General features: G+C 38.8%; 1 protein-coding gene across 15 annotated transcripts in view; it reads right to left on the bottom strand.

Moving 5' to 3' along the window:
• Positions 1 to 26194, bottom strand: part of LPP (LIM domain containing preferred translocation partner in lipoma) — a 674822-nt gene that overhangs the window by 155387 nt on the left and 493241 nt on the right. For all 15 annotated transcript variants that reach the window (XM_055308459.1, XM_055308473.1, XM_055308464.1 and 12 more), the window contains one exon: positions 14514 to 14640. In XM_055308459.1, the coding sequence (XP_055164434.1) occupies positions 14514 to 14640 (127 nt within the window). The remainder of the gene's footprint in view (positions 1 to 14513; positions 14641 to 26194) is intronic.

The following is a 26194-nucleotide window of genomic DNA, read 5'->3' as shown; positions in this document are numbered from 1 at the left end:
CATTTAAAGCATGTTCATAAATGAACTCAAATCCCAGACCCTCAGCAACAACAAAAAGTTTAGAATTTTCCTAGTCTTACCTAAACAAATTTCGTGGCCTGTCTAGGGAATCTTTTGACTTCGAAAGTAACTGCAATGCTGAAAGCATTGTTTCCATAGAAATCTTCTTACGTGATCTCCAAATGAAAATCCACCTTGAGCTTAATGTGTCCATGAGAATGTTGCTAGTACAAATTTTGGATGGCAGCTGGATGCACACATCTGAGCTGTATTTCCTTGATCTGCCAGAGAAGAACTAGAAGCAACAGTATCTCCACTCCACCTGTGACCAGAGATGTAGAGCATGGGAGATTCCAGGATAGCAGGATGTGGGGTAGATTGTTCCCAAGGTTGCTTTAGAAGCACAGAAAGTTTTCTTTAGAATCAGGGTGTCACAACAGCTGCCTGAAGACACCACACATCCGAAATTAGGAGTGGGAACTAAGTTGAAGAATCAGTTAATCAGCGTCTGGCTTCCTGAACCACCTTAATGAAATAAAATGCCAAAATTCACAGATACATTGACACTCCTGCTGATGGCCTAAAATAGCATCAACTTCCGACTGAGCGAGCCAATTGCTAGCTATTGCATTGAACTCTTCTGACTGATGATATATCAATAGGGTGACCTTATTTTCAAGATGAGTTCCCTTCTCCTTGCTCTCTCTCATTTCCACTTTGGCAGTGAGATTGGACTTGGCTTTTCTCTAACACTCACTGGACTAGAAGATGCCAGGGTGGCGGATTGATAAAAATAATAACTTTTTTCCACGTGTGAATGAAGGCAGCCCTGGATTGGGATGAAGTATTGGGAGAAGGGAGTTTGTGGATGTAGATATTGCTAAAATCCCAAGAACCAGGTTTCCAGTTTGAGAGAGAAAAGAGGAATAGAGATGTAGATTTAAGTGCCGCTATCATAAACAGCATAATATTCAGCACTTGTCTTAAATCATCTGGACTATGTAGCACAGCTGGGCGCTATTACTCTAGGGGAGAACCAAGACAGTGTCCCTGAAGACATCTGGTGTAGCACAAACTGAGTGGTGGTGCACCTGGATTTCTACCCCCTGCCTGATTAGTGGTAAGACTTTTCAATCAGAGGAAATTATGTCACACCGAAAAATCCCCTGAGCGAAGCAGAAGGACAAATAAAATGGAATTTGTCAGAAAATCTACATGATGAGCAGACTCTGAGGGCCCCAACTTCTACCAGACCTTCTGCAAACTGTAGTCACAGGTACAGTTTATCTGGGGGTCCAGAACTGGGCTCTAGGCTCAAACTGCAACTCCAAGAGTTACTATACTCTGGGGCAATTGTTTAACTTGTCTCTGCTTCAACTTCCTCATCTGTGAAAGTACAGTATCCCTGTCATAGGGTTATAGTCCACAAACACTGACTATAGTCAACAAATGCATGCAAAACTTGTAATATGTAGCAAGTGGTCAAAATCTGCTAATCTTACTTTCAGCAGAAGCATTAGTGGGAATATCAGGGATCAAGCCAGACTAGAGAATCTCTATTGCAAGTAAAAGTCTTGATGGAGTGGCATTGAGAGATTTAAGGATTCATTTAGCTCTACCTCTTCATTTTGCATCTCAGGGTGAGGCAAGATAAGATATGTTCTCTCCTCTCAGTGATCTTAAAGTAGGAGACACAGACATATAAACATATGCATTATATATATGTATATTACATATATGTATACACACATGAGAAATAAAGGCCATAAAAGTTATCAATAAAATATAATATTAATAAAAATTAGAAAGAAATTAATTCTGACTTAGGAATTGAAGACCATGTCCTAGGATAGTCTATAGTGCCTCTCTGTACCAAACCCTTTAAAAAATTTTAAAAAGCTACATTTGCAAGCCAAGTAAATTATATATTTGGATCCTAGACTCCAGCAGGACAAAATCTTCATTTTTCTTTAATCATTCACATCAACAATTCAAGTAAGTTAAATTCAGGGAAGCAGCAATTCCACTGTGGCCAAGTTTCTGTTGCCTTGCTGTCTCCCTGTTCCCTACTGCCTGACAAAAGGACACTAGGATAGAATGTTGTTCAAGCTTGTCTAGTTTTTGATTGGCCTCTAACTGTTCAATAGAGATCACTACATTTCTGAATGGTTTGGGCAAAAATTGCTGATAGGTCCCAAACTCTCTTGATTATGATATTTTAACCAAGTCAGAGAAAGAAAGGCAAATTCAAGCAGACTATAGACAAAGAAAAATTAACTTGGTTTTCTACTACCTGAAATTCTCAGCCTGGTAGTAATGCACTCTTTGTTCTGCTAAAAACACTCTATTGATTATGCTGACACTGACAGTAAAGCTGTGTGGTGGTTAGTTTTCTTTAATTTTTTTTCTTCACATCTCAGATGAGAAAGTGGGTTATGATTCATCCTGCACAATCTGAGTCAAAATTCATTTTTGTCTCTTTTCAATTAGTTCTTCTGCATTCCACATTAAAAAGCAAGAGTAGTTTGCTCAGCAAATGAGGACACTGTGGTATGTCTTTGTGTGTTGGTTTCTCACACACAACTGAAAAACATTTTCTGTATCCTCTAATGATATTCCATTAACAAGAGAATACCATAAGAACACACAATGTGCTAATTCAAAGAGAGACAAACACTAACATTAAAAATTCAGAGAGGTTGATTATTATATACACTACTTGTAAATGGCATAATTCAAGCCAGATGCTGCACTGGGAAGCAATAGTAACAGCTCTTAAATTTTTGATCTGTTCTGATTTAGTATGCATTTCACATCTATTGATTTTACTTGATCCTTACAATCTGCATATAAAATAGGAATAATGATCTTCTTTAATCGGTGAAATAAGTGAAACTCTGAAAGGTTAAGAGGTTAAATAAAATTGCTGCAAATATACAGAGTTTAATAGAGAAAACCTAAATAAAGAATTTGATTCCATCCCTTAACCTGTCCTTGGATAAGCTGGTTTCTTTGGCAAAATGGTAACTCTAATCTCAAAAGTGCCAAAATAAGGTTTTTAAATAATGTTTACCAAAATGTTCTAGAACACATTGCAAATGTCAAATGTCCACAATGTCATACAGAGATGACACAGAACTTATACTTGGATTTCCTGACTCGAAGTCCAGTGCTTGTTTCCTGATGCCATATAACAAAAGATGAATTCTTCATTTTTATGACAGTGCTATATTATCTACACTGAAGATCACTGTCACATTAATGGTTACTAATATTAATTTCACTTATTTATGCCAAGCACCATTAGTGAACAACATTACTGACCCAGGAAAATCCTTAAACAGTGATGCTCTGAGAGTATCCACCTCAGGAAAAAGAATTCCTTATAACCTATAATACTATTTTATTTTTATTAACTGACAGTTAAAGCTACTTTAAATTCAGTGAACCTTCTCATAAGCCTTAAGAAATGAGGAACAGTACTGAGCAGAGTATAAAATGGTCTGGGGAATATAATTCTTGAGCTTATTTTCTAATTCTCCAGCTTATTTTCCAATTCTTCTGTGGAAGTCTGAAGCAAGCAATGCTGTCTCCTTTTATAAAGGAGAGCTGTTTTCCTATCCACCTAGGTCTTAATGGTATGTGGAGGACAACAGATGAAAAGTATTTGAGGCCAAATAAATTAAGGGGCTAAAAGATCCCTATAAATAGTTTAGTTTAATCTCCTAACACAAAAGATGAGCCCCCTGGAGAAAGGGCTGATGGAGAGGTCACAGCAACTCTTCAGGATAGTGTCAGGCCCAGACTCTGGCCTCTGAATGCTTGATTTCTGGCTCTTTACACCACTTCTCTGCCTCTCATGCTAACATAATTACTCTGGGTGGAAAAACAAAAAATGTTTATTTTGTAAAAGTCAAGTCAATGGGTGACCTTGAGGCAATTATGTCATCATGGTGTTCCATCATGGTCTTCTTGTTAAATTATATCCACATTTCTCCATACTTTGAATGCTACAGGATTCATGGATGAACATTTTAAAATTTAAATATGGTATTTAATTTAATGTCTTTTAAGGGGAAATAGCAGCACCTATTTCCACCCATAATATCAAAATATGGATATTATTGATACAGATGAAGATAAAGTAGGCTAAAAAGTTCATTGATTTAAATAAAAATACTAGGCAAATCATAGCCCATATAGTTCATGAATATGGTAAAAATTAGTAAGGTGTCTCCAATTACCACAGAATGGGAAGTTCTGAAGCTAGATAACTTCTAAGCACCTCTCTAACTATGCCATCATCCTAAAGCTAAGTAGGAGAGAAAGAGAGGTAGTGGAGGTTAATTAATTGTTTTCTAGTACTTCTAGCCTATTGCATCCTTTTAGCCTCCTTGAACAAGTCGCTTCTGCACAGCATTTTTGTTTTCTCATTGAAGTGAACACATGATCTCACTTATGGGTAGGAGCGGAGTTGAGTCCAGGATTTGGAAAGATTCAAGGTTTGATGGTCAGAGAACCAACTGAGGTCTGAGCTCGGAGCTGTGTAGTGCTGTAACAAATTTGGGAGGATTCAATACAACATGACTGACATTGGAGTCAGGAAGAGAACTGGACCTGTGTCTGGGTCTTCCCAGTTTATTGGTCTTGGTTATTTTCTGCTTGTTTTTCTTTAAAAGGATTCAACTGTCTTTGTTGAGAATCCCGATCACAGACAGTATGTTACCAATCAGTCTACTCCCTAGCAATAGGTGTCTCTTCATGTGAACTTCTGTGACATTTAATCTGGCCAAGTCAGCTGGTAATAGTGGGAAAAGTCCCTGAACCTGGATGAAAAACAATGTATTTTCCATTGCCAGTCATAAAATCAGTTCACCATGAAAGCCTTTGATGTTACAGGACTTAACCATGCTTTATCTTCTTCGCCATTACATTCCATTCTCTTATTTCCCATTGTGTACACTACAATGGTTGTATAGTGTATAGTGTATAGTAGGCACTCAATAAATATTTGTAGATGAGTGAACGTATTCAATTAAAAGTACAATAGGTATCTACCAAATAGAACTCCACAGATGTTCAAACAATGGCTTTGCTGACAGTCAATTAATTAGCCCTTCTGACAAATCTAATGTCACTTCAAAGTCTGGAAGGAGATGATTATCTGTGCGTTTTAGAGAAAGTTGTGGGGAGAGAGCAGGTGAGGGGGAAGAAGGATGTTTGGAGGGCAGAGGGAGTAGAGTTCACAGTTATCTATATTTGTGTGTTTAAAATCAGAAAAATGAGTAATTAGCACTTGCAGGTTCAGATCTCAACTCTAGCCACATAGTTCAGCACACAACCATAAACAACTTATGAATTGGAATCTTTTTTTTTCGGGGGGGGGGGGGGCATACAACGTGTGCTCTGTCAGCTCATTTTCTCCCAGAATGCCAGGTTGGCTGTCAGTTATTAGGTAAAAAAAAAAAAAAAAAAAAAAAAAAAAAAAAAAAAAAAAAAAAATTCATTATGAAGTAGGAATCTCTTTTCTACATTACATTCTTTGATGAAGGGAATGATGATTTCAATGTAATTGAATAAGTGGGTGTCTGCTGTTGATATAAAAACTATATGAAACAGCCATTCTGGGTGGTGGTTCACAGCCTGGAAGGGGTTTAGTTTAAGTGAATGACCTTTCACAGCTTGTTGCTATGGAAAACACACATAAACATGGGGTAAGGATGTTTTTTTCAATGTGATGCCCTGCTCATCTGACCTGATTAGATCAGAATAGCAGAAAATTGAGGAGTTAAGAGATTGGCCTGGGAACCAAAGACTATAAACTCCACAGTAGGAAATGAGAGAAATGGGGGAAAGTGTAATCTAACAGCTTAGAACATCTCAACTATGTAACCCATCAACTGACCAATTTCAATCCTTAATTTTCATAGAAAATCCATGCAAAAGAGACCAAGTTCAAGGGTATCAACTTAATTTTCACTGAAGTTCAATGAATATAGCAATTGTATCTTACTCTACACATTCTCTAGTACCTTTAAGTGATTAAAAAGGGGAAAGTGAATTATAATCCATGGCTCTCTCACTAATTTGCAACTTAGAAAACTCATTTGTTTCATCATCTCTAAAATGGAGGGGATTTTCCTTAGATAGTCTCTGATTCTCCCCAGCTCTAACCTTATGATTCCATAATGTGCTAAATAAATATATGTTAAATGAATGAAGTATTTTCCCTCTGTAATTTACTGTATGCCATGTCCTGCCACAGGGGATATGCAATGTCTACTCACAATTTTCATTTATATGTCAATTAATTAATTAAACAAATATTGAACATCTATAAGCCAGTCCTTGTTCTAGAAGTGAAAATGGGAACACAAAAGTGAACTAAACAAAACTGTTGCCTTCAATCAGACTTTCATTCTAGTGGGGAAAACAGACATGAAATATTACAAACACACAATTTGATGAAAATGGAAAAAAAAGATATTGAGAATCTCTTCAGTAATTTTTTATCTAAAAATCAAGGAGCTCAGGACAGTATATACACAAAGGTCCTCACTAGTTACTGATTTTATTTTATCATTTTTAGGGGCAATGCATTCTTTACTCAAGTTGAATAAGGTGTGGATAATAATAAGGGATGGGTTCACAAAAATGTCAGGCTAACCCACTTCCTCACCTTTGTGAATAGCCCTGCCATCCCTCTTCTCACCAGCAGAGACTAATTTTTATTCTTTATTCAGAAAGGAACTTCTGACCCTTGAATTTTAAAAACTTCCAACTGTTTGACCTTGAATGAGTCACTTGGACTTCAGTTTTCTGGAAAACGGAACATTGTTCTGGATAGTTTCTAAGATTAAATTCTTCTTTATGACACTGTAAGTCTAGGTTCTCGAATCAATGCTTAAAAACACACTATATAGCCAAATTAATTAAAAATTAACGTGTGCTAAGATGGAACACATAAATGCTTAGGATTATTTATTTAGTGCTGTAAACATATATTGCCCCAAGCAAACATCTTACCAGAAATCATTACCACAAAAGGAAATACATCTAATATGTCTCATTAACTAGAAAACATTCTATTCCCACGACCCAGAGATATCTTAAACAAAGAGCTGGAGAGAAACAAAACCAAGAAATCCATTTTTTCCCAAATCAATATAACCTTTTCTCTAAGCCATTCATTTTCTAATTTTTCTTCCATTGTGGTTCTGGGGGTTTTTAATTAATTAGGTAATTTTTTTTTTCCAAAAATAAGATTCTTAAGGCCTCAGGTTCCTTCCATCTGTACCAAAGGCAACTGCCCACCTGGAGTCATTTCCCAGTTTGTAATTGACAAGAACACTTTGGAAATTGTTTTCTTGACACAAAATAATAACAACAAAGAAAAACAAATTATTTAGCACCTCTCAGTTGAGACCTCCCTAAGCACTTTTCAAAGCATGGACACATTGTTCCTTGTACAGATGAAAAAGCTAAAGCACAGGGCATGTTCACTGATCTACCTCCCAGTTCATGACTCTCTCTTTTTTTTTTAATTTTTATTTATTTATGATAGTCACAGAGAGAGAGAGAGAGGCAGAGACAAAGGCAGAGGGAGAAGCAGGCTCCATGCACCGGGAGCCCGATGTGGGATTTGATCCTGGGTCTCCAGGATCGCGCCCTGGGCCAAAGGCAGGCGCCAAACCGCTGCGCCACCCAGGGATCCCAGTTCATGACTCTCTAGCAACATGGTGGGAAGAGTGTGATGGGGAAGAAAGAGAATAGGATCTGGAGTAAAGGACTGGGTGTCTCACTGCAGTGCTGCTGTTAGGGAAGCTATGCTTCTGGGATCTTTGACATGTTATGGGTGGGTGGTGGCCCTGGAGAGTGGGGAGTCCCTTAATTACTCAGATCCTGTATGTCTTCATATGTCAAATGGGGAAAAAACAGTCTGTTTTGCAGGGCTGCTGTCTAGTTCAAATGATATAACAAGAATGAAAGTGCTTTACCAATCATCATATTGATGTCAGTTATAATCACGTTATAGTAATGACAATCTGGGGGTCAAAAAGAAACTGGATGCAAGAGGCTGATTCCCAGGCCAGTTTAGATGCCCATGTCACTGAACATCAGAGCAGGACAGTACTTTCCAAATCCAATCTCATTGTCCATGAGACTCTTGAATACATATCACCACCCTTCCCCACTTTGTCCAGTGGTGGTTATTGGATGTTGGGCCAGACTCTTCCAAGAACTTCTGTCTGCTCAAAATGTTAATTCATTATACTGAATGGGAATCACCCACTTCTCCTCACTTGCCTTGCTTTGTTGCTAGCTTTGGAAATATGGATATCAAGTTTAATTCTTTTCCACATGGCTGTCTTCCAGAGGCACCTAGGCTCCAGGTTTCTTTCCTCCATACCTTCAGCCATACCTCAAATAGTGGTCTGCAGCTTCCTAAGCATCACAGTCCAAGTCCTCCACACATGCTCACTTATCAACTGGTCTTACTTGCATCGAAGACAAACAGACTACTGATCCTCATTGACTGGGGGCACTCTGTTTCAACTCCTGAACATTCACTGGATATCCATGTTGCTCTCAACTGAGAAGCTACATTGCACTAAGTATGGTGAGTTAGTTTAACTAATACAGTAATTATAGCACATGTCTACTCAGGCCTTTCTTCTCTTGAGGCTTACCACATGCCAGGTCCCTACTGCCTTTTATCTTCCACTTCTGTTCTACCATCCTAGTTCCCCCAGAACAAACTTCCGGCTTTATGCAAAATTTCCCGATATACCTCAATAACAATACTTGGAGAGTATTTGAACAAAATTCGTAGACCAACGCCAAGTTCTGTGACAAGAGTTTACCTAGTGCTGCTCTGAAGGCATTGGGATTCTTCAAATAGCTCCCTAAACAATTTTGAGACTCACACACTTCATTTTTTTTTAAAGAAGGAATAAGACAACACTATGTAAGCAATGCCAAGATAATTACAGCTTTGTGCTTAAAAATAAGCTGGTAGATATTTTCATTCTATCCTCAGATACATTACAGTTCTCATTTCCAGAGATACTATATTCTAATAGTATTGTCTTGGGTCTTAGGGTCTGTACAGCCAGAATGCCATTATTTTGGGGAGAACTGTGTCATGGATACAGGGACAGACCAATGTGGAACCGCTTGCACACAAACCTCCTTTTTCTTTCAAAATGAATGGAAGCATGAAACTTGGGAGGCTCTGGGTGTGTCAACCAACATGGAAAAACTCTTGGATAAATTCAAAATATGTGGCAAAATTACCTAGAGACAAACTCCACTTTCCATTACATTTCCCCCTTATAATCGTCTGAAAAATATAAACTCCAATGATGGTAACTAGCTTGCAAGCTCCTGAATATTCTGGCAATGGTACCTTTCTTTCCATTCATCTTACTAGCTAATTTTAAAATTCTCCCTCTCATTTTAAGTTCTGGAGTTTACCCTAACTTATAATAATTCACAGCTCATCACCTCTTGTTCTTCCTATACATCTATCCCTGACACTGAGAATCTCCTTTAGTATAAACATACTTTTCTAGTTGCCCAGGGAAACAGGTTGCTCTAAAATGCAAGCCTTGCTGCAAATGATTTGGGCCAAAGACCACTGCCTGGTTATTGAAGCAGATGAGAATTTTCTACATCTCATTTCCTTGTTTCCTTTCTTTTCCTTATAGGGTAGTGTTTCGAGGCCCACTCAACGACTCCACTGCTCATGGAAAAAAATACTTGGGGAATCTCCTATAGCTCAATCACATAAGTCTAAGTAGATGGAAAGTGTTCACAGCATGAGAGACTTTTGTTTCTCCTTTAATTAAGATATGGACTTACCCATCTGCCGTGTTATGGGTTCATTCCTTGTGGCCTATACTGTCATACAACAATCCCTGATTTTGAGGAAGATGGAAGAGAGAGAGCATTGAAACACTAAAACTAACACTTTTTTGGATGAAACCGTAAAAAAAAAAATACCCGTCTGAGACTCGTTGAAGGTTCCTGCTTGCAATATTTATCAAGGATTGGCTTAAGAAAACAAGATGTGCTGTAGTTATCAGCAATTTGCCTCTCCTTGAGGTCAACAGAAGGACAAGTCAGCTAACAGAGTTGATAGGAAGGCACTGGGTGTCCTGTGTTTAAGTATGTAACCATGGCCAAAAGGCCATGCTTAGTGCCACAGCAGTTAATTCAGGCATTATACAGAGTTAAGATATATTGCCAGTGACACTGAAGTTCCAGCTACACAACTTATGGCCCTGGGCACATATGGTCTCTTACTTGAAGATCATGACATTGGGAGGTAAAGGATGACATGAGGCGGAACAGCCAACTAGTGACAAGCTCTAGGAACAATGTATGCCTTTCCATAATGGTAATGAATCAGTATGGACTTGAGATGAGAAGAAGGAGTCCAATTCCTGAATCCTATTAGCTATGTAACCTTGAATAACTCATTCAGCTTCTCTGACTGTTTCCTGACCTAAAGAATGAAGATATCATCACCAGACCTGTCAGTCAGACTATGACTCTGAATAGAGCTTTAGATAAATATCAGTTCCCATCATCGCCACCCTAATGACTATCATCTCATCAGCAGAAGAAAAGGTATGCATCCAGTAGAAAACAAGAAAACATACACAAGAGGGGGAAATATCAAAGATCCACTATAATCATTAAAATATTCAAGTTTAGGGCAGCCCCGGTGGCCCAGCGGTTTGGTGCCACCTTCAGCCCGGGGTGTGATCCTGGAGACCCAGGATTGTGTCCCGCGTTGGGCTCCCTGCATGGAGCCTGCTTCTCTCTCCCTCTCCCTCTGCCTGTGTCTCTGCCTCTCTCTCTCTCTCTGTCATGAATAAATAAATAAAATCGTTAAAAAAATAAAATAAAATATTCGAGTTTAGAAGACACAGGAATGTAACTCTCTCTACTTCTCCCACCCAAGAAAGGAGTCTTAAAATAATTCACTTGCTAAGCTTCAATACATTTTGGGGGAAGAAGGGTGTCCTAGTAATGGCATTTCTAGCTGTTTTAATCTAAAGTGATACTGCCTTCCTCACAATATCTTATCTATCTATATCATCTTAGCTATATGTGTAGATCTATTGATTGATGTATCATCTGTCTAGACTGTTTCAAAGTAAGTTGCAGACACCATGACACGTCACCCTAAATACTTCAATACGTTGTTCCAAAAACAAGGATATTGTTTCGTGTAACCACAATGCCACTGCCACATTCATATTCAAACTTTTCTAAACTTGCCCCAAATATTTAAGAGTTGTTGTTGTTTTTTTACATCCAGAATCTAATCAGGACTCCTGCCTTCTTCCCCAACGCTATTTCTCATTATTTGTTCCTTTCTACATTGGTGATTCACTCTAATGACTTTATTCTGTATCATGTTAAAATTTCCCTCCTCAGAAATGACATTGCTTCTGTACTATTATCTCTCTTCCAAATCTCTTATTAGCATACTTTTAAAGATGTAACTCAAAGGCTAACCATTCCATAAACATGTTTCCATTCCTGCCTGGGGATGTCTAGTCTCATTTTTCCGAATTCTCAAAGAACTTTGGCTGCACTTCGATTAAGTCACTTGTCACTTTCAGTCTTGTGTTAGGATTAAGCATCATCACTCTGTCTACATTCTCTATAGACTATAGTCACCTTTAAAGGTAAGATCCATGTCTGCCTATCTCTATGCCTCACGCTACTTAACAGAATAGCTTGTATATTATAAGCACTTGGTGAATATTTTCCACCTAAAGTAAATTTTCCTTAAATAATTCTGGCCTCAACTCAAATTTTGTTCATTCTATCTACTCAGAAGAGAATAACCTTCTATTTTCTGTGTATCCAAAGCCGATCTCCTCCATAATTATCCAGCCTAAACTTTTGGAGGTGATGGATATGTTTATTACCTGGATTGTGGTGGCAGCAATACAAATGTATACACATGTCTAAACCCACTATGTTAGGGACACTGTTTATATGCAGCTGTTTTTTGTACATCTCAATAAAGCCAGGGAAAAGGTTTTTAGAAGAAAAAATAAGTATAGAGTGGAGTGTGGATTCTAATCAAGTTCTGCAATTCATTAGCTGTTGATATTGAGCAGATTACTTAACATTTCAGTGCTTCAATTTCCTAATATGGAAATAATAATAGCATTTACAGGGTTATATATTTTCTATAAGGATGAAATGAGTTAATTCCTATAAAGTACATAAAATAGTGATGCCATATCGTAAGCACTCAATAAAAGTTAATCATTATTTCACATTCTCTCTCATGGTTCATAATCCTTATTTGGCAATGATTATTTACCAATTGGTGACATATGTTCTATTTTTGCAAGGAACTTAAATTTAAATCAGGTAATATTAATGGATTTTTAATGGGCATATCTTATTTTCTTAAATAAAGCATGGGATAACTTTGATTATTGAGGATATTCTATATGCCAAGAACTTGTCTAAGTGCTTTCTATAAATATTTCACTCAATACTAAAATAACAGTATGAGCTAGCGATTATTTCCATACTACAGATAAAGTGAAACAAAAACAAAGATTGAGAGAGCATAAGTAAGTTGTTCAAGTTGTCTAAGCTAGTAAGTATCATAGCTAGGATAGTTCTTGAAGGCAAAGATGAAATTTATGTTTGTTTCCCAGAAGGCTTAATACATATTCATTAACACAATTACTATCTATGTTCAATTTTCTTTATTGCCGTGTATTTAGTTGCTATGATATTTGAGGCATATATACTTGTTATGCTAGTTTGCTTTTTATTTTTAAAATATACATATACAGTATACAGATAATCTACATATACAGTAACCTTAGTTTTTGCTCTTAACACGCTCTTCTAAAAAGTTTACCTAAGATTCCAATATAAAGCTTTTTACCACATCAGTAACAAGAGCATGATACACTTTTAGTATACTTTAATATAACTAGAGACTTCTTAAAAATATTCTCCATGCATTTGTCCTATCAATTTATGTTTAGCTTTTAGCTTTGTTGTATTTCTTTGGATTAACGCTGTTTCTATGGGAACTTACTTGTGTCGAAAGAAATTCTAGGAAACATTTGCTCCACACTTTTGACTTACCAAGGTGGGAAATGGGGCTCAGGCAGATGGGGAATATTTCAATACTGCCTAGCTAGTCAAGGGTACAGAAAGGACCAGAACCAAAATTCTTTATTCCCACAGCTGACCTGTATCTATATACAAATCAATACCATGTTTTTCATGCCCTATCCCATTCCATCTATGGCATAGCTTTGGACCAGTGCCTCAGTTCACCTGCTATTACCCATTCCCAATAGGGAGCAAGGGGAAAACATGAAGATAGTAAATGTCTAAAGAAGTAAAAGCCCTGTGTGATGTATTTGCCTCTATGCCTTTGCTCCTGCTGCCCCCCCAAAATGTAGTCTCTTTTCTCTACATGTCCTTAAAGTGATGCTACTCAAACTGTGGTCCATGGATGGGTGTCTAAAAAAATGTTTATCACCTCACAATGAGACAGGACAAAAACATAGCGTGAGTATTTAGGAAATGATATAACACTTTGATAGAGTAATTTATTCCTGTTAAATCTCATAATGGTAAAACTTGGCCTTCCATTTTGTATTCTTTTGATTTCAATGTCTTAAGTAAGTAATTTCAATTGTGCTCTAGACAAATATCAGTCTCCAACAGATTGAGGAGGAAATAGTTGTCATCACAGAAAATCTGGGAGGCACTGCCTTGAAACATCCACGTTCAGGTACCACCAGTTCCTTTGTAAGGGATTCCCGATGCTTCTGATGAATAGAGCTCGAACATTTTATAGTATCTCACACATCCCTCTCTTATGCCTCTTACGGCTTTCTACCAAGATTAGTAATTATTTATGTATTTTCCTTATGTCTCCTGAATAATTACAACCTCCCTGAGGACAGGTTATGTATCCATAACACCTCATAATTGGCCTAAAGTTCATAAACACCCATTACACTAATGGACTGGATGGTATAACCATTCATAATTATTTACAGATTTGGAGAGGGGAGAAGGTTGAAAAAACACAATAGGAACATCTTTTCCTAAATTTGCGTAGGTAAAGAATTGAGAGTGCAGAAATTGTATACTATCCAATTCCATATTCTGTATATAAATATTTAGACCAGTAAGGAACCTGAACCTATACAGAAGCCCTATTTCTGCTTATGGAGAAGCTTATATGATGACAAAATTCATTTTAAAATTGAATTTGTATCTCAAGAAACTGTACAGTACCCTTGCTAAAAGTGCAACAGAGATCACACTTAAGGCAAGCTCACAGAGCAATTTCCAGAATACTCAGTTGTGTGCAGATACATATCAATTCCAGTGTGTCTAGACTCAAACCCCTGCCAGCGGAGCTGATAAGCTCCTAATTAATAACTAAGAAAAACAGAAGGCATTTACTTCAGAAGTCATCTCTAGTCCCCACTCACCAAAGTATTCATCAGCAGGTGGATTTTCCATATCATACAGCATCTTCTTGGTCAGGTGTTCAAGCTCATCTTCAGGGCGGAATGATGGGGGAACAGCTGGAGGCCCCATGGACCCTGTTTGTCCACCCTGAAAGGCAAAGAACATATAGTTCTTTAAATGCAATCTAGACACTCAAGACAGTCAAATAGTGTTTTCATTAGAGAGGAAAAAGTATTGGACACGACTACTAAGAAATCCGGGTTTCATTATGATCAGTTTTATCAGTTCCTCAGTGTCTGACCTGGGACATACCATTTTACAGGGTCCACTTGTCTTATCAAGATGAGTCCTCTACTGGGCTTTAGAAATCCATGTTTACAACAGTAGGAATTCATGTCATTCAAAAATTGCTAAGCAGTTACTATGTACCACTTGTATATTTATAAAAACAAGATGAATAAATGAGTCCCCCCCCCCCCCCAACTTTAAGGAGTTTATGGACAAATGAGAGATTCAGGCACATTAATAATCAAGGATAAAGCAACTACAGAAAGTACATAACCATGGTACATAAGGGACCTCTCCTGTAGCTTGAAAGGAAGAATTCAAGAGGAGAGACAGACTAGGACTTACTCAGCAAAAGAGCAGGAAACTTATGGTAGAAGTTTTTTTACATTCAGGAAAGAAAAAGGCCAAATGGCATAAGGAGCTCCTGGCAGTGGAATATTTCTGTACCACATATAAAGCTTGAGATGTGAGACGAGATGGATCTTATGGAATATAGGGGTGCAGAAAGTGAATGACCCTGTGTTCTTCCCCTAGTACTACAAACAGCCACATACCAAATGGGGAAGGTACATCAATAGTACTGCTACTAGGTTGGTGTTTAAATAGGTGGGTGAGCCAGAATTATAGCAATCTCAGAGAACCAAAATATCAGCGAAAGATTACTTGAGATGTTCAACCAAGAATCCGAAGTATGTAGAGAAAGAAGGAAGGCCAGATGTAAAATAGCTTTGCACTATGGAAATAAAAGGGACTCTATTATTTTATTTTCCTTTGCCTATATTGTAACTTTGGCCGTTTCCAATATCATATCCCCACATTTAATCAGAGGGTTTGTAAGAGAAAAATGTTCAAAAAGTTAAGAAAGGGCATCCACAATGGCTGACGTGGAGAGCTGAGATTGTGAGAATGTTTATGTACTCTTAAGCTGCCAATCAAGAGTTTTTCCTTTCATGAACAGTTTACAAGAATCAATTCAACAAAACCTGAAGCTGCATATTCATTCACCTGCTATCCTCACTCCAGAAAATGAGTTCTTGGATGTGAAAATCCTGTAAAGTATAAATCCCTGTACAAACGTTTCATTCTTACTACCCACATTTATTTCAATCACTCCAAGATGCCTATTAATTATCTGTGTGATGTCTGAGGCATAAAATGCTATCTAAACATATGTGAAGCTGTTAACCGGCACCTACTTGAACTTTTCACCGTATTTATTTTCCTTTTTTTTTTTTTAAGGTTTTAAAAAATGGATAGAAAGTTGGGAGTACAGACAAAAGAAGGCCAAAATGACAAGAGTTTTTTATGTTGGTTCATAATCATACCCTGGGATTCTATTTCATTGTTGAACAACTTGGACTGGACAATGGACACAGTGAATAAACTATGGCATGTAGCTGGTGACAAATACAAAAAATAGAGAGCTGCATGCCACAATCTCTTATTCATAGTGAGATAAAGAAATTTGATGCCCAAAAAGATCAGGGCAGGGCTACTCATGATAAGCCCAGCAAAAGAGCCCACCCTAGCTTCATTTATTCAATAAACATTAAGTGTTAAATCTTAAGGCCTCCTCTAAAGTGCAAATAACATTTGAATACTGGACGAGTGATTTGCTAGCAATATTAAACTTTCAATGGCACACATGTTATCCACTTCTAGGAAATTTTTGCAGAAATAATCATAAAATTTTATAACCAAGGCTAGTCACAGAAACTATATTTGGAAAAAGGAAGAACCAAAAGTAACAGTGTAACTATTGTTCCATGGGTAAGAGGTCACTTAACTGGACAATGCTAGATACATACAATAGAATGTGAACACATTTAAAGAGTATATTATAAATCTATCTGCTCAAGTATGAGAAAATGACATAGCCATGCTATTGAAGGAACAGATCTAGAGATAGAATAAGAATCTTAACTGATGGTCCCATTCATTTTTGAAAAGTAGGTGCAGTTTAATTATCTACAGTTCTATATACAAGTAGGAAAAAAAAAGTCTGAGAGGACACAGACTCTCGTGTTAAAGGGGATCATCTCTGGGTTTGGAATTCTAGGGGCCTTTTAATTTCTAAGTTTGTGTTTCTTTTACAGCGTGTAATTTGACTTCTGCAATCTATGAAACACAACTTTTCAAATACAGTGAATTCAAGTGATAAAGATTTGCTGGATACTAGCAAAGCCCTGGAACAGGGTAACCCAAGACAAGTGGGAGCTTTGAAAGGAGCAAAAGGCTGAAGGTGGGTCACAATTTGATGTGAGTGGGGAACAATGCAAGTGGTTCTGCGTTTAGGACTAAAGAAGCAAGAGAAAGGAAGGGCCAGCTAACAATTGCCATGCCATACTGGGTGCTTAGGGCTTCTCTATGGGCCAGGGCCTCTAAACCTTGTATGAGACCACAGGCAACTCAATTTCCTTTTGGCAGAGACTGGCACTCATAAAAATGCACATTGAATTTACTTACAATTTTGGGAAGCTCATAGGCTACAAGGAACGTATCTAAAGACCCTCAGCAGGTAGGAACGTACAGGCAACAGAAACCTATGTGGGGATTTTTAGCTGGGAGGTGGGCTAATCTGATTAGAAAGTTCTCTCTGGAGCTGAGGGAGGACAGGAGAGCCATGAGACTGGAATGAGTTGGGAAGCTTATCCTAAAGTATCTGTGGCCAGAGAGTGAAGGGACATACTGTGTGCCAGTGGCATTATGGTTGGAGACAGAGATTTAAATCTGGAAATGGTTTCGTGTCCTTAAGTGAGCGTGTGAAAATTTTATGATTTCAGATTTCCTTCTGTAAAATGGGCTTGTCAATGCTACCTCACAGTCGCTGTGAGGATTAAAACCAGAGAGCTTGGGCGGGATGGGGGTGGGGGAGCGCCTGGGTGGCTCAGTGGGTTAAGTGTCTGACTCTTGATTTTGACTCAGATCAGGATCTCAGGGTTGTGAGATCAAGCCCTGCACTGGGCTCCACCCTCAGTGGAGAGTCTGCTTGAGATTCTCTCTCTCTGCCCCTTCTACCATGCTCTTGCTCTGAAATATCTAAATAAATCTTAAAAAAAAAATCAGACAGCTTGCATCCCATGCTGTAGACAGCTTAACTACTTTCAAAGGGTAACAAAAGGACTCTCTTTGGATCTGCAACCCACCTCCGAGGGAGGGATAATCCCCGTTCACGTGACAGAATTAAAGACAAGGATGGAAAAATGACCTACATCTTGTTTTCTAGACTTGCAATAAGGAGAGAACTTGAGCTCAAAATAGGCTGTCATCTGACTCCAATTGCCATGCATTTTTTTCCAACCAAACATTGCTTCCCATGGAGGAAGTGGAGAAATATATGAAATATTACCTGTAGTATTAATGGCATTAGTTGTTTTAATTTAAATCAACAACTATTAAGGAAAATCTGATAATTCCCACTCCCAGTCTTAGGGTAGACTCTCGGGGAATGGACAGGACTTATCATTGTCTGGGCCTAGTATATCTGCTCCCTTTTTAATGTCAACAAAGGCAGCAAGAAGGCCACATCTGTTCTCTGCCAACAATTCAGATTCTACCCTTAGCGCTTATGTTACAAGTAGAGGTCCTACTTTCAAAGCACTTACATTGTTAGGACTTCAAAGATTTTAAGGAAAATATATCATTCCTTTTTTTCTCTCAAAACTTCCAATTTGCTCATGATACGGCTTCTGAAAGAACTCATTTGGAAAGGTGCTTCCTCTTCTTTTACATTCTAATCCCATATAAATGCTAAACATGGATTCCTGGTTTCTCTCTCTTTCTCTTTTAAGATTTTATTTATTTATTCATGAGAGACAAAGAGAGAGAGGCAGAGACAAAGGCAGAGGGAGAAGTAGGCTCCTTGAAGGGAGCCCCATATGGGACTTCATCCCAGGATCCCAAGATTATGATTGAGCCTAATGCAGATGCTCAACCACTGGGCCACCCAAGGTGCTAGGATTCTCAGTTTTCCTTATAAAGAAAGACCCCAAGAGAACATCTCTTCCAGGGTTTGTGAACACAACGCCCACCACCCTGACCCTGACCCCAAACAGTGCACAAAACTTAACATCCATGGAATACATATTGGTAAAGACACAGGCTCTTTAAAGTCGGCATGTCTCCCACACAAAGGAAGTTCAGTCCAGGACTTTCTTTGTGGTTCAAGTCCTGTAACTATGTTAGGGCTTTTCTCACTGGGCTGAAGAGAACCCCTCTTCATTTCTCTTTCTCAATGTTCAGGGCTCCACATGACCTAAGAAAAAGCCACACCTGTCCAATTTATCTTTTAAATAAGCAGCTTCTAGCATTGCATCTAGGTAGGTAATAGAACATGACTGAACATTTGTGGGGTGGGGGCCTGGAAGGGATGGGTTCCCTTGTTTTGTTTTTTATTTCTTCAAATGCAGAGATGTGCACAGTATCCACAGCAGAGCCATGGTGGCATAATAATTATTCCTTGAATTTTTGTGATGCTTTCCCAGGGGCCTGTGTTCACAACACACAGGTAATCTCAAATGTTTATGCAACAACCATGTGTAACAAGTAGTCCTCCTTAATAGTGAACAAATTGAGGCCTGGAGAGGGAAAGCGAGCAACCTGGTGTGGAGGACCACCCCTGAAAATCGGTGAAGCCCTGACTGCCACCGGGCTGTACTGGGTCGGGCATGGCTCAACTATACAGCAGTGGCTCCCCTCAGTGCCGGGGTCATCTGCAAGTCCTTCCACTCTATCCCTCTGTAGGAACTTGGGTTTGTTTGTTTTTTTTTTTTTTTTTCCAGAGTAGAGGTTTACTGCTAAATAGTGAAATGAAAGTCCTGCCAAGCAAATATAAACAAAGCATCTAGCCTCTTCTAAGAAAAAGACCGTCCAAAAGTATCAATATTAATCACTAATATGTATGTTCTTTGAAATGCCTGAAATCCTTAGAAGAGGCAAAAAAACATTGTATATCCTACAGATAGGTTACTGAGAACTGAATTTCAGAAGACTGCTTCAAAATTCTCTTAAACATACCTTTCCTAAGAAATTGCCAAGTTCTGAGCACTATCATTATAAACTCAAATTATTCATTATTCCCGCCTCTGACAACTCAGAAGTCAGAGATGTGAAAATAGAAAAGCACAATCAAGTGTAAATACTAAAACACAGAGATGAATTCAGTGATCTGAGGTGAGAGAAGGCTACCAGTAAGGATATTACCTCTTAGTTTGATCTTGAAGGATAAATTGGATTTCAACAAATGAAAGAGAGAGGGAGAGAGAGAGAGAGAGAGAGAGAGAGAGAGAGAGAGAAGACAAGACATTCCCAGAATAGAATGTATAAAAGAATATGCATATTAGGAAAAAAAATGTTAAGAAATAGAGGAGGAACAGAACCAGATGAGGCTAGAGAAATGACCTGTAGTCAATGGCAAGACTATTACAGGCAATACAGAATCATCCAGAGAGTTAAAACTGGGTGTTCAACATCTTTAAACACCACGTCTAAGGGTGCCTTAAAAAATGCAAGCAGACAGCATGGTATTTCTGAGGAATTTAATGGCTAAAATGCTTAACGACTCTGATACTGACTAAGTGAGGCAGAGACTGCTCACTGCTCACCAAAATTGACTTCCTCTTTCTGAGCACACAGCTGGGCTCCATCTTCCACTCTTCCCTGCAGTTAGATGTGACCATTGGAAGCCCAAGAAAGGAGGAGCACACTCTGTGGAGAGCTGTCCACTGACTAGGCTGGCCTATCTCAGATTGCTACAGAAGGGAGACTGGGAAGAAACATGCTCAAATGCTCAAAGGCTAATGGTTGAAAGCGATGGGGGAGTAGTTTATATTCTTTCTATTTTCCCATATTTCCCTCTTTTTTTATAGTACATTCTTTTTTTCCTCTTGACACCAAAGTGTCAGAAAATGGAAAATGTCCAAGCATCTGCCACTGGCTCCTCTCTGTCGTGGTTCTCTTCTTGCTAGTGGCCCAGCTGATATTATTCCAGAGAAGGCTTATTGTGACTACTGTAGCCAAATTGGGATCTAGGTCCCTGATAAAAATTACAGATGAGACTGTGCAAAACTCAGGGCTGTTTCTGCAAACAGAGTATGGACAGAGTCCTTAGTGAGCAAGGTAACTGCCAGATTAAGAATAGCACAAATAAGGACTTTTATCATCATATTTATATAACACTTGACAGTATTTGAAGGGTTTTATATATTCTTACATAGGAGCCCAGAAGCACAGAGGGGCCTGTTTATCTCTCTAATCTGTGTTCTGCCTTTAACTGGTCCAGTAATTTTGATCAAATCATTTCTATTCCCTGAGCCTTCAGTAGCATTCTGTGCAAAATGATGTTTACAAAGATTCCTTTGATTTTACCCTATCTTATTTTTGTGCCCATAATATGCAGGGCACATATCATTACAGATATTTATAGGGAAATCACAGATAATTCATATTTTCGGGTACTTTGTAGTCTATAAAAACAGACACACACTGAGTAAGTGGAAACATCATCATTAAAGAGATTTCCATTTACAGGAGGATTTGAACTACTTGTCAGCATCCCCTGAAACAATCTAGAACTTCATTCAGCATTCTGAATCTGAGTAAGCAGCTGGCAGGTCACAGGGTTTCTGCAGCCTACTGAACTTTCACTACATGTGGGGCATGAAAATCAAGAACAAACAAAGGTTAAACACGCTATCTGACCACCACCCCTCCTTGGGTGGAGAAGGAATTTTCCTATCCCTCCTAAATACAAAAGGAAGCACAGCAAATAGCCTGCATGGGGGTGCAAACAGTGAAGATCCCAAGGAGAACACATACCACCTTGAATCTCTGTTACCAATTTAAGCACTTAAATATATGTGTTAAAGGAACCATTTTACGGCCATCCACATGTCAGCCTCTTAAGTTACTCTGATAGTGACCTCAGTGTGGGTCATTTTTCTCCTGTGAATCCTTACCCACCATTCCCTTCCTAGTTACAAAGAGCTAGAGAACTTGAACTTAGTACAGATCTGAACTTTACCAGAAAAGCACCGCCCAGGCAGATAAACACTGGGAAAAGACAGCCAAGATATTCAGAGAGATTACATGATAATGAATACTCTATCACTCGGGACCAGAGCTGTTCACTTTTCTTGTCCATTTGTAATGATGTACAAGAGGTTCCTTCTCTCAGAGGGAAAATAACTTCAATTATGTGTTCTTGAAAAAAGAAACATTGAAATTATCTTCTTTCAAAAGGTAGAATTAGCCCCATTTTGGAGCTGAAAGCCTGCCAGAAAAAAAAATATATATATTTCTGATATTTTCCTTCTCCCCCCCCCACCTTCTATTTAACTATGTCAAGTTTGCAGTTTGCAATTTCCTGAGGCTGCTTCTACTTTCTGACTCTCACTGAATTATCATACTCCACTCTCAACGTCTCACTTTTAATGGAAGAAGAACCCTTTCAAGGCCAAAGGCAGAAGACTTACTGTATACCCACTCTATTTCAGGTTAAAAGCAGTGGGCCACAGGAAAGGAAAGGGCAGGGTGAACTGCCTCTTAACAACCAGAAACCCATAAATGAACACCCCTCACAGCTGCAGAGGAGCAGAAAAGCGTGCTCTTAGTTCTTCTATTCTTAAGTTCCATTTTCTTGGAGAATGAATGGTAAGGCCACAAAGAAGATGACCCAGCAATGCTGACTTGAAAAGTTGATTCTAGTTTTGAAACCCATTCCAGTTAGTTTTCAACTTTCAAAACTTGATTTTTTTACAGCCTCTTTTTCATAGGCTCCTTTTTGTGCCATGCATCTATGCCTCTAAATCACGTCTCTTCAGTCGAATTAGGAGTCACAGCCAAGGATGGAGGATTCCGAGTTCTAGCATGGTAGATGTTACTGCAGCCGAGGGGGAAGTATCGGCGGGCATCCACTACGGGGCTTTGTGCTATTTGCACACAGGGTGCGATGGGGATACAGGCTGAATCAAGAGCAAGTGACCCCTCTCCACGCTCACCACTCTGAGTCAGGTAATCTCCAGAATGCCTGGGCTTGGAGCATGCATGGTCCTGGGCCTAACATCTAGGGCAGCACTTCAGTTCCCCGGTATTTGTTTCTCTATTATTGATTTTCTCATCCATCAGCTGGAAGTTAATAATATCTAATTCATAGGAAGAACTTTTGTAAAATATTAAAGATCACATAAATGGCAGTTCTAATTACCAGGAGGGACAGCTGACAAACCACTAAAAAAAGATGATTTTCTTCTTGGAAGTGGAACGTCTGCAGGGTAATATTCTCTCTCAAACTCCTCTCCATATTTGCTGACAAAGTGCTTCAGCATAGTGTATCTGAATTGCACACTAATTGTGTGAGCAGGAGATGGAATCACTCGCAGTTCCTTTAACTATAAACATTGAAATACACAATATTAGTGAACGTATACTTTGCTGGCTCTCTGAACGGTCAACTGTCCCACATCCTAGCCTCTGACACCAAACGATAAATTGTACAGCAGGGCTCTCATGTTTGGTTCTTTGGAACAAGGTAGCTGCCCTCTTTCCTGCCTTGATGAATTTTAGGCAGAGAAGGCACAACTACAGACGCTGTCCCTCTGGTAGGTAAGAAGTAGGAAAGACGAGAGGCAGGAAACCCAGAGCATCAGTGTCAGGAAGAAGTGAGACCAAAGTTCTCTTGCCAACCTAACCCACATTTCCCATGTTAGTGCTCCTGGGCGGCCCTCCTTAAGGGAGAAAGTGAGTTGCCTCTGCGTGGTGATAAGATCTCTCTCATTTTACTCCCCTCTTAACATACACTGTTTGAACCCAAGGCTAAAAGAAGCTATTTCCACTATATGACAGCTAAAACCCACATGTATTTTTCCTCCTATTAATCAGGCCTCCAGTATGTTATATCTAAGGGATTAGCTGCAATAAAGGCAGGATAATTACAAGACATTATTTCCATTGGCAGGTTTTACCTCGATGAGACATGAGACATAAAAGTTTGATGAATGGAATGAGCTGTCTTTCCAGGTTGTTTTCAAACTAAACCAGGTCTTGGTCTTTGCTATACCCCACTGGCAGTGCCTACAGTGACTTCTGAGAAGATCATTCATCTTCATTTGGTTGCCTGGGACAATAGAAAGAGCTAGTTGCTCCAACTTCGGGAAGAAAGGTCTTAACCACAACATACTCATTTCTGTGCACTGTCCCATGGAAGAGTCATCCTCAACCAGAAGCTACATTTTAATAAACTTCTATGAGATGTCACAGTGTGCCTTTTACCAGGGCTCCAGCCCTGACTGTGGTTCTAATCCACCATGTTCAAGATGGGGAATTTTGCAATTCCTTCTTATTATTTGCACTGTCTCATAATTCTTGCCATTGTCATGTTATTTAGACTGTCTCATAATTGTTGCCATTCTCAAGATATTAAAATAGTACATCTAATAATTCAAAATTTCTAAAAACGTATATGTAAGAGGGGCAGGGCCAGCGTATGTATCTATGCAGGTAGGTATTAAAAAAAAAAAAGCAGTTACTAGAGGGAAATACACCAAAATGTTAATAGCTCAGGCTAAGATAGTAGGATAATGAGTACTTTAAATTGTTTCCTAATAATTTTAAAATTATCTACATGGAGTATGGTTAAAAATGGATGAGACTTAGAAAATAATAAGCAGACTTTATAAAACATGGAATTTCTGTCTTTTCTCTCCTCTTTTCACATATGAAGTCAAAAGGGAATGGAGAACCTCAGGTGGGGACAATTTGTTGAAAAAAATAAAGGCACCTAGATTTTCAGTCCCGATATGCACAGAAACACTTTCCTACTGTACAAGCTGTTTTTATCTAGTGGGCTTGACAGATGCCTGAACGTGACACAAGACACTGAAATAACATGCAAATCAGTTTTTCGGTTTTAATATGCAAATATGACGCTTGGCACATCACTTTCCATGGCTGAGGTAAATTGCTGTTTTTGAGTTTTTCGTGGGAAATGCACGCCAGCCAACAAATGGTTAACTCCCCATCTATCACCTAAGGCAAGGTGGTTTTCATTTGAGTCAGAAAGAGTCTTGCTCAGCAATCCAAGGCACTTTGGATGCAAAGAAAGGCCATGTGTTTTGTTCAGTAACAATGCCACTGGCAGCAAACGAGCATACCCTTTGACAGACGCCCTGATCATAGTGGATTTCTGGGCGTCGGCAGGAAGGCAGGCAAAGTGTCTCCACAAGAATAACAGAGAAAAGGTTTTCTGCTTGACCTGTGAAAATCAAATCAAAGTAGTTCAACACTGTGGGAAGATGAGCTTCTGGCTGAAGACAAAGAAGAGGGAGTCAAAAGTCTTTGCTTGCAGGGTATGCGAGAGGTGAGGAACACTGTAGCCTCTGGTGAAATCTACATTAAATTATCCACAAATACTAGTAATTAGGTATTAAGGCAATCATCAAGATAATTGAGAGACACCTGGTTCAAGGAATTCATAATCTCCATGAAGGAGAAATAAAAGAATAAAGCAAAGAATCAAACTGTTGATGGTAGTGAGCATGGCTTAGACACTTGAGAATATAGGCTCTAGGGGCTACTTACTTGCTTGGGTTCAAGTCCCACATCCTCTACTTACCAACAGAGTGACCCAGGGCAGGATGTTTCATGTGACTATTAGTTGCCTAAATCATAAAATGGCATCAACTGAGTTTACCTCATGAGTTAACCATAAGAAGGTCCCTGTGAATCATTTAGCTGCTTGCACTAGTTAAGAAATTATTACTATCCTTAAAAATATGGTATAAGTATCATGTGAACAGATCAGTGGATAAGATGGATTCAGAGGAAAGAAAGGGTACAACGGACTGGAGCATACCAAAAACATATCAAGAAGATCAGGGGGCTTGATTTTAGGACTTGAGGGAAAGAGATAAAATGCTTTGTAGTTTTATGCTCCTTTACAGCCAACGGAGAACCCCAGCATAACACTCACACACAAACTAGATTTTAGTTAATACTTTCCAAAGCATGAGAGCATGTTTTCTGTACAAAGAAACAAACCAAGTTAGTGGTTTAAGTGACTATGTTAAGTGACTTAGCCAAAATCACACCCATAATGAGTGGCAGAGCCAGGAGTTAAACATGAGTCTTCGGATCCAAGCTCAGTGTTTTTCCACTAATTTACAGCTGCCTCTATATATTCATTTAGAAATATGAAACTTACATGATCTATCATAAAGGTTAATCAAGACAGTCAACCTCACTGATTAAAGCATGATGCTAATTATATCAGAGGTTGGAGACCAATGTGGCCCCTTCTACTTTCAGAAACATTGATTGTGGTGTAATGGAGAAAGTGTGGGCTTCAGAAACAGACAAAGCTGGTGCAAATACCAAGCTATACCGCTTCTTTTGTATAACATTTTTTTTTTAAACATCT

Source organism: Nyctereutes procyonoides, unplaced genomic scaffold, assembly GCF_905146905.1.
Source record: "Nyctereutes procyonoides isolate TBG_1078 unplaced genomic scaffold, NYPRO_anot_genome, whole genome shotgun sequence".
NCBI classification, from domain to species: Eukaryota; Metazoa; Chordata; class Mammalia; order Carnivora; family Canidae; genus Nyctereutes; species Nyctereutes procyonoides.
The sequence above is the reverse complement of the archived record's forward strand: the minus strand, read 5'-3'. Positions and strand labels throughout refer to the sequence as shown.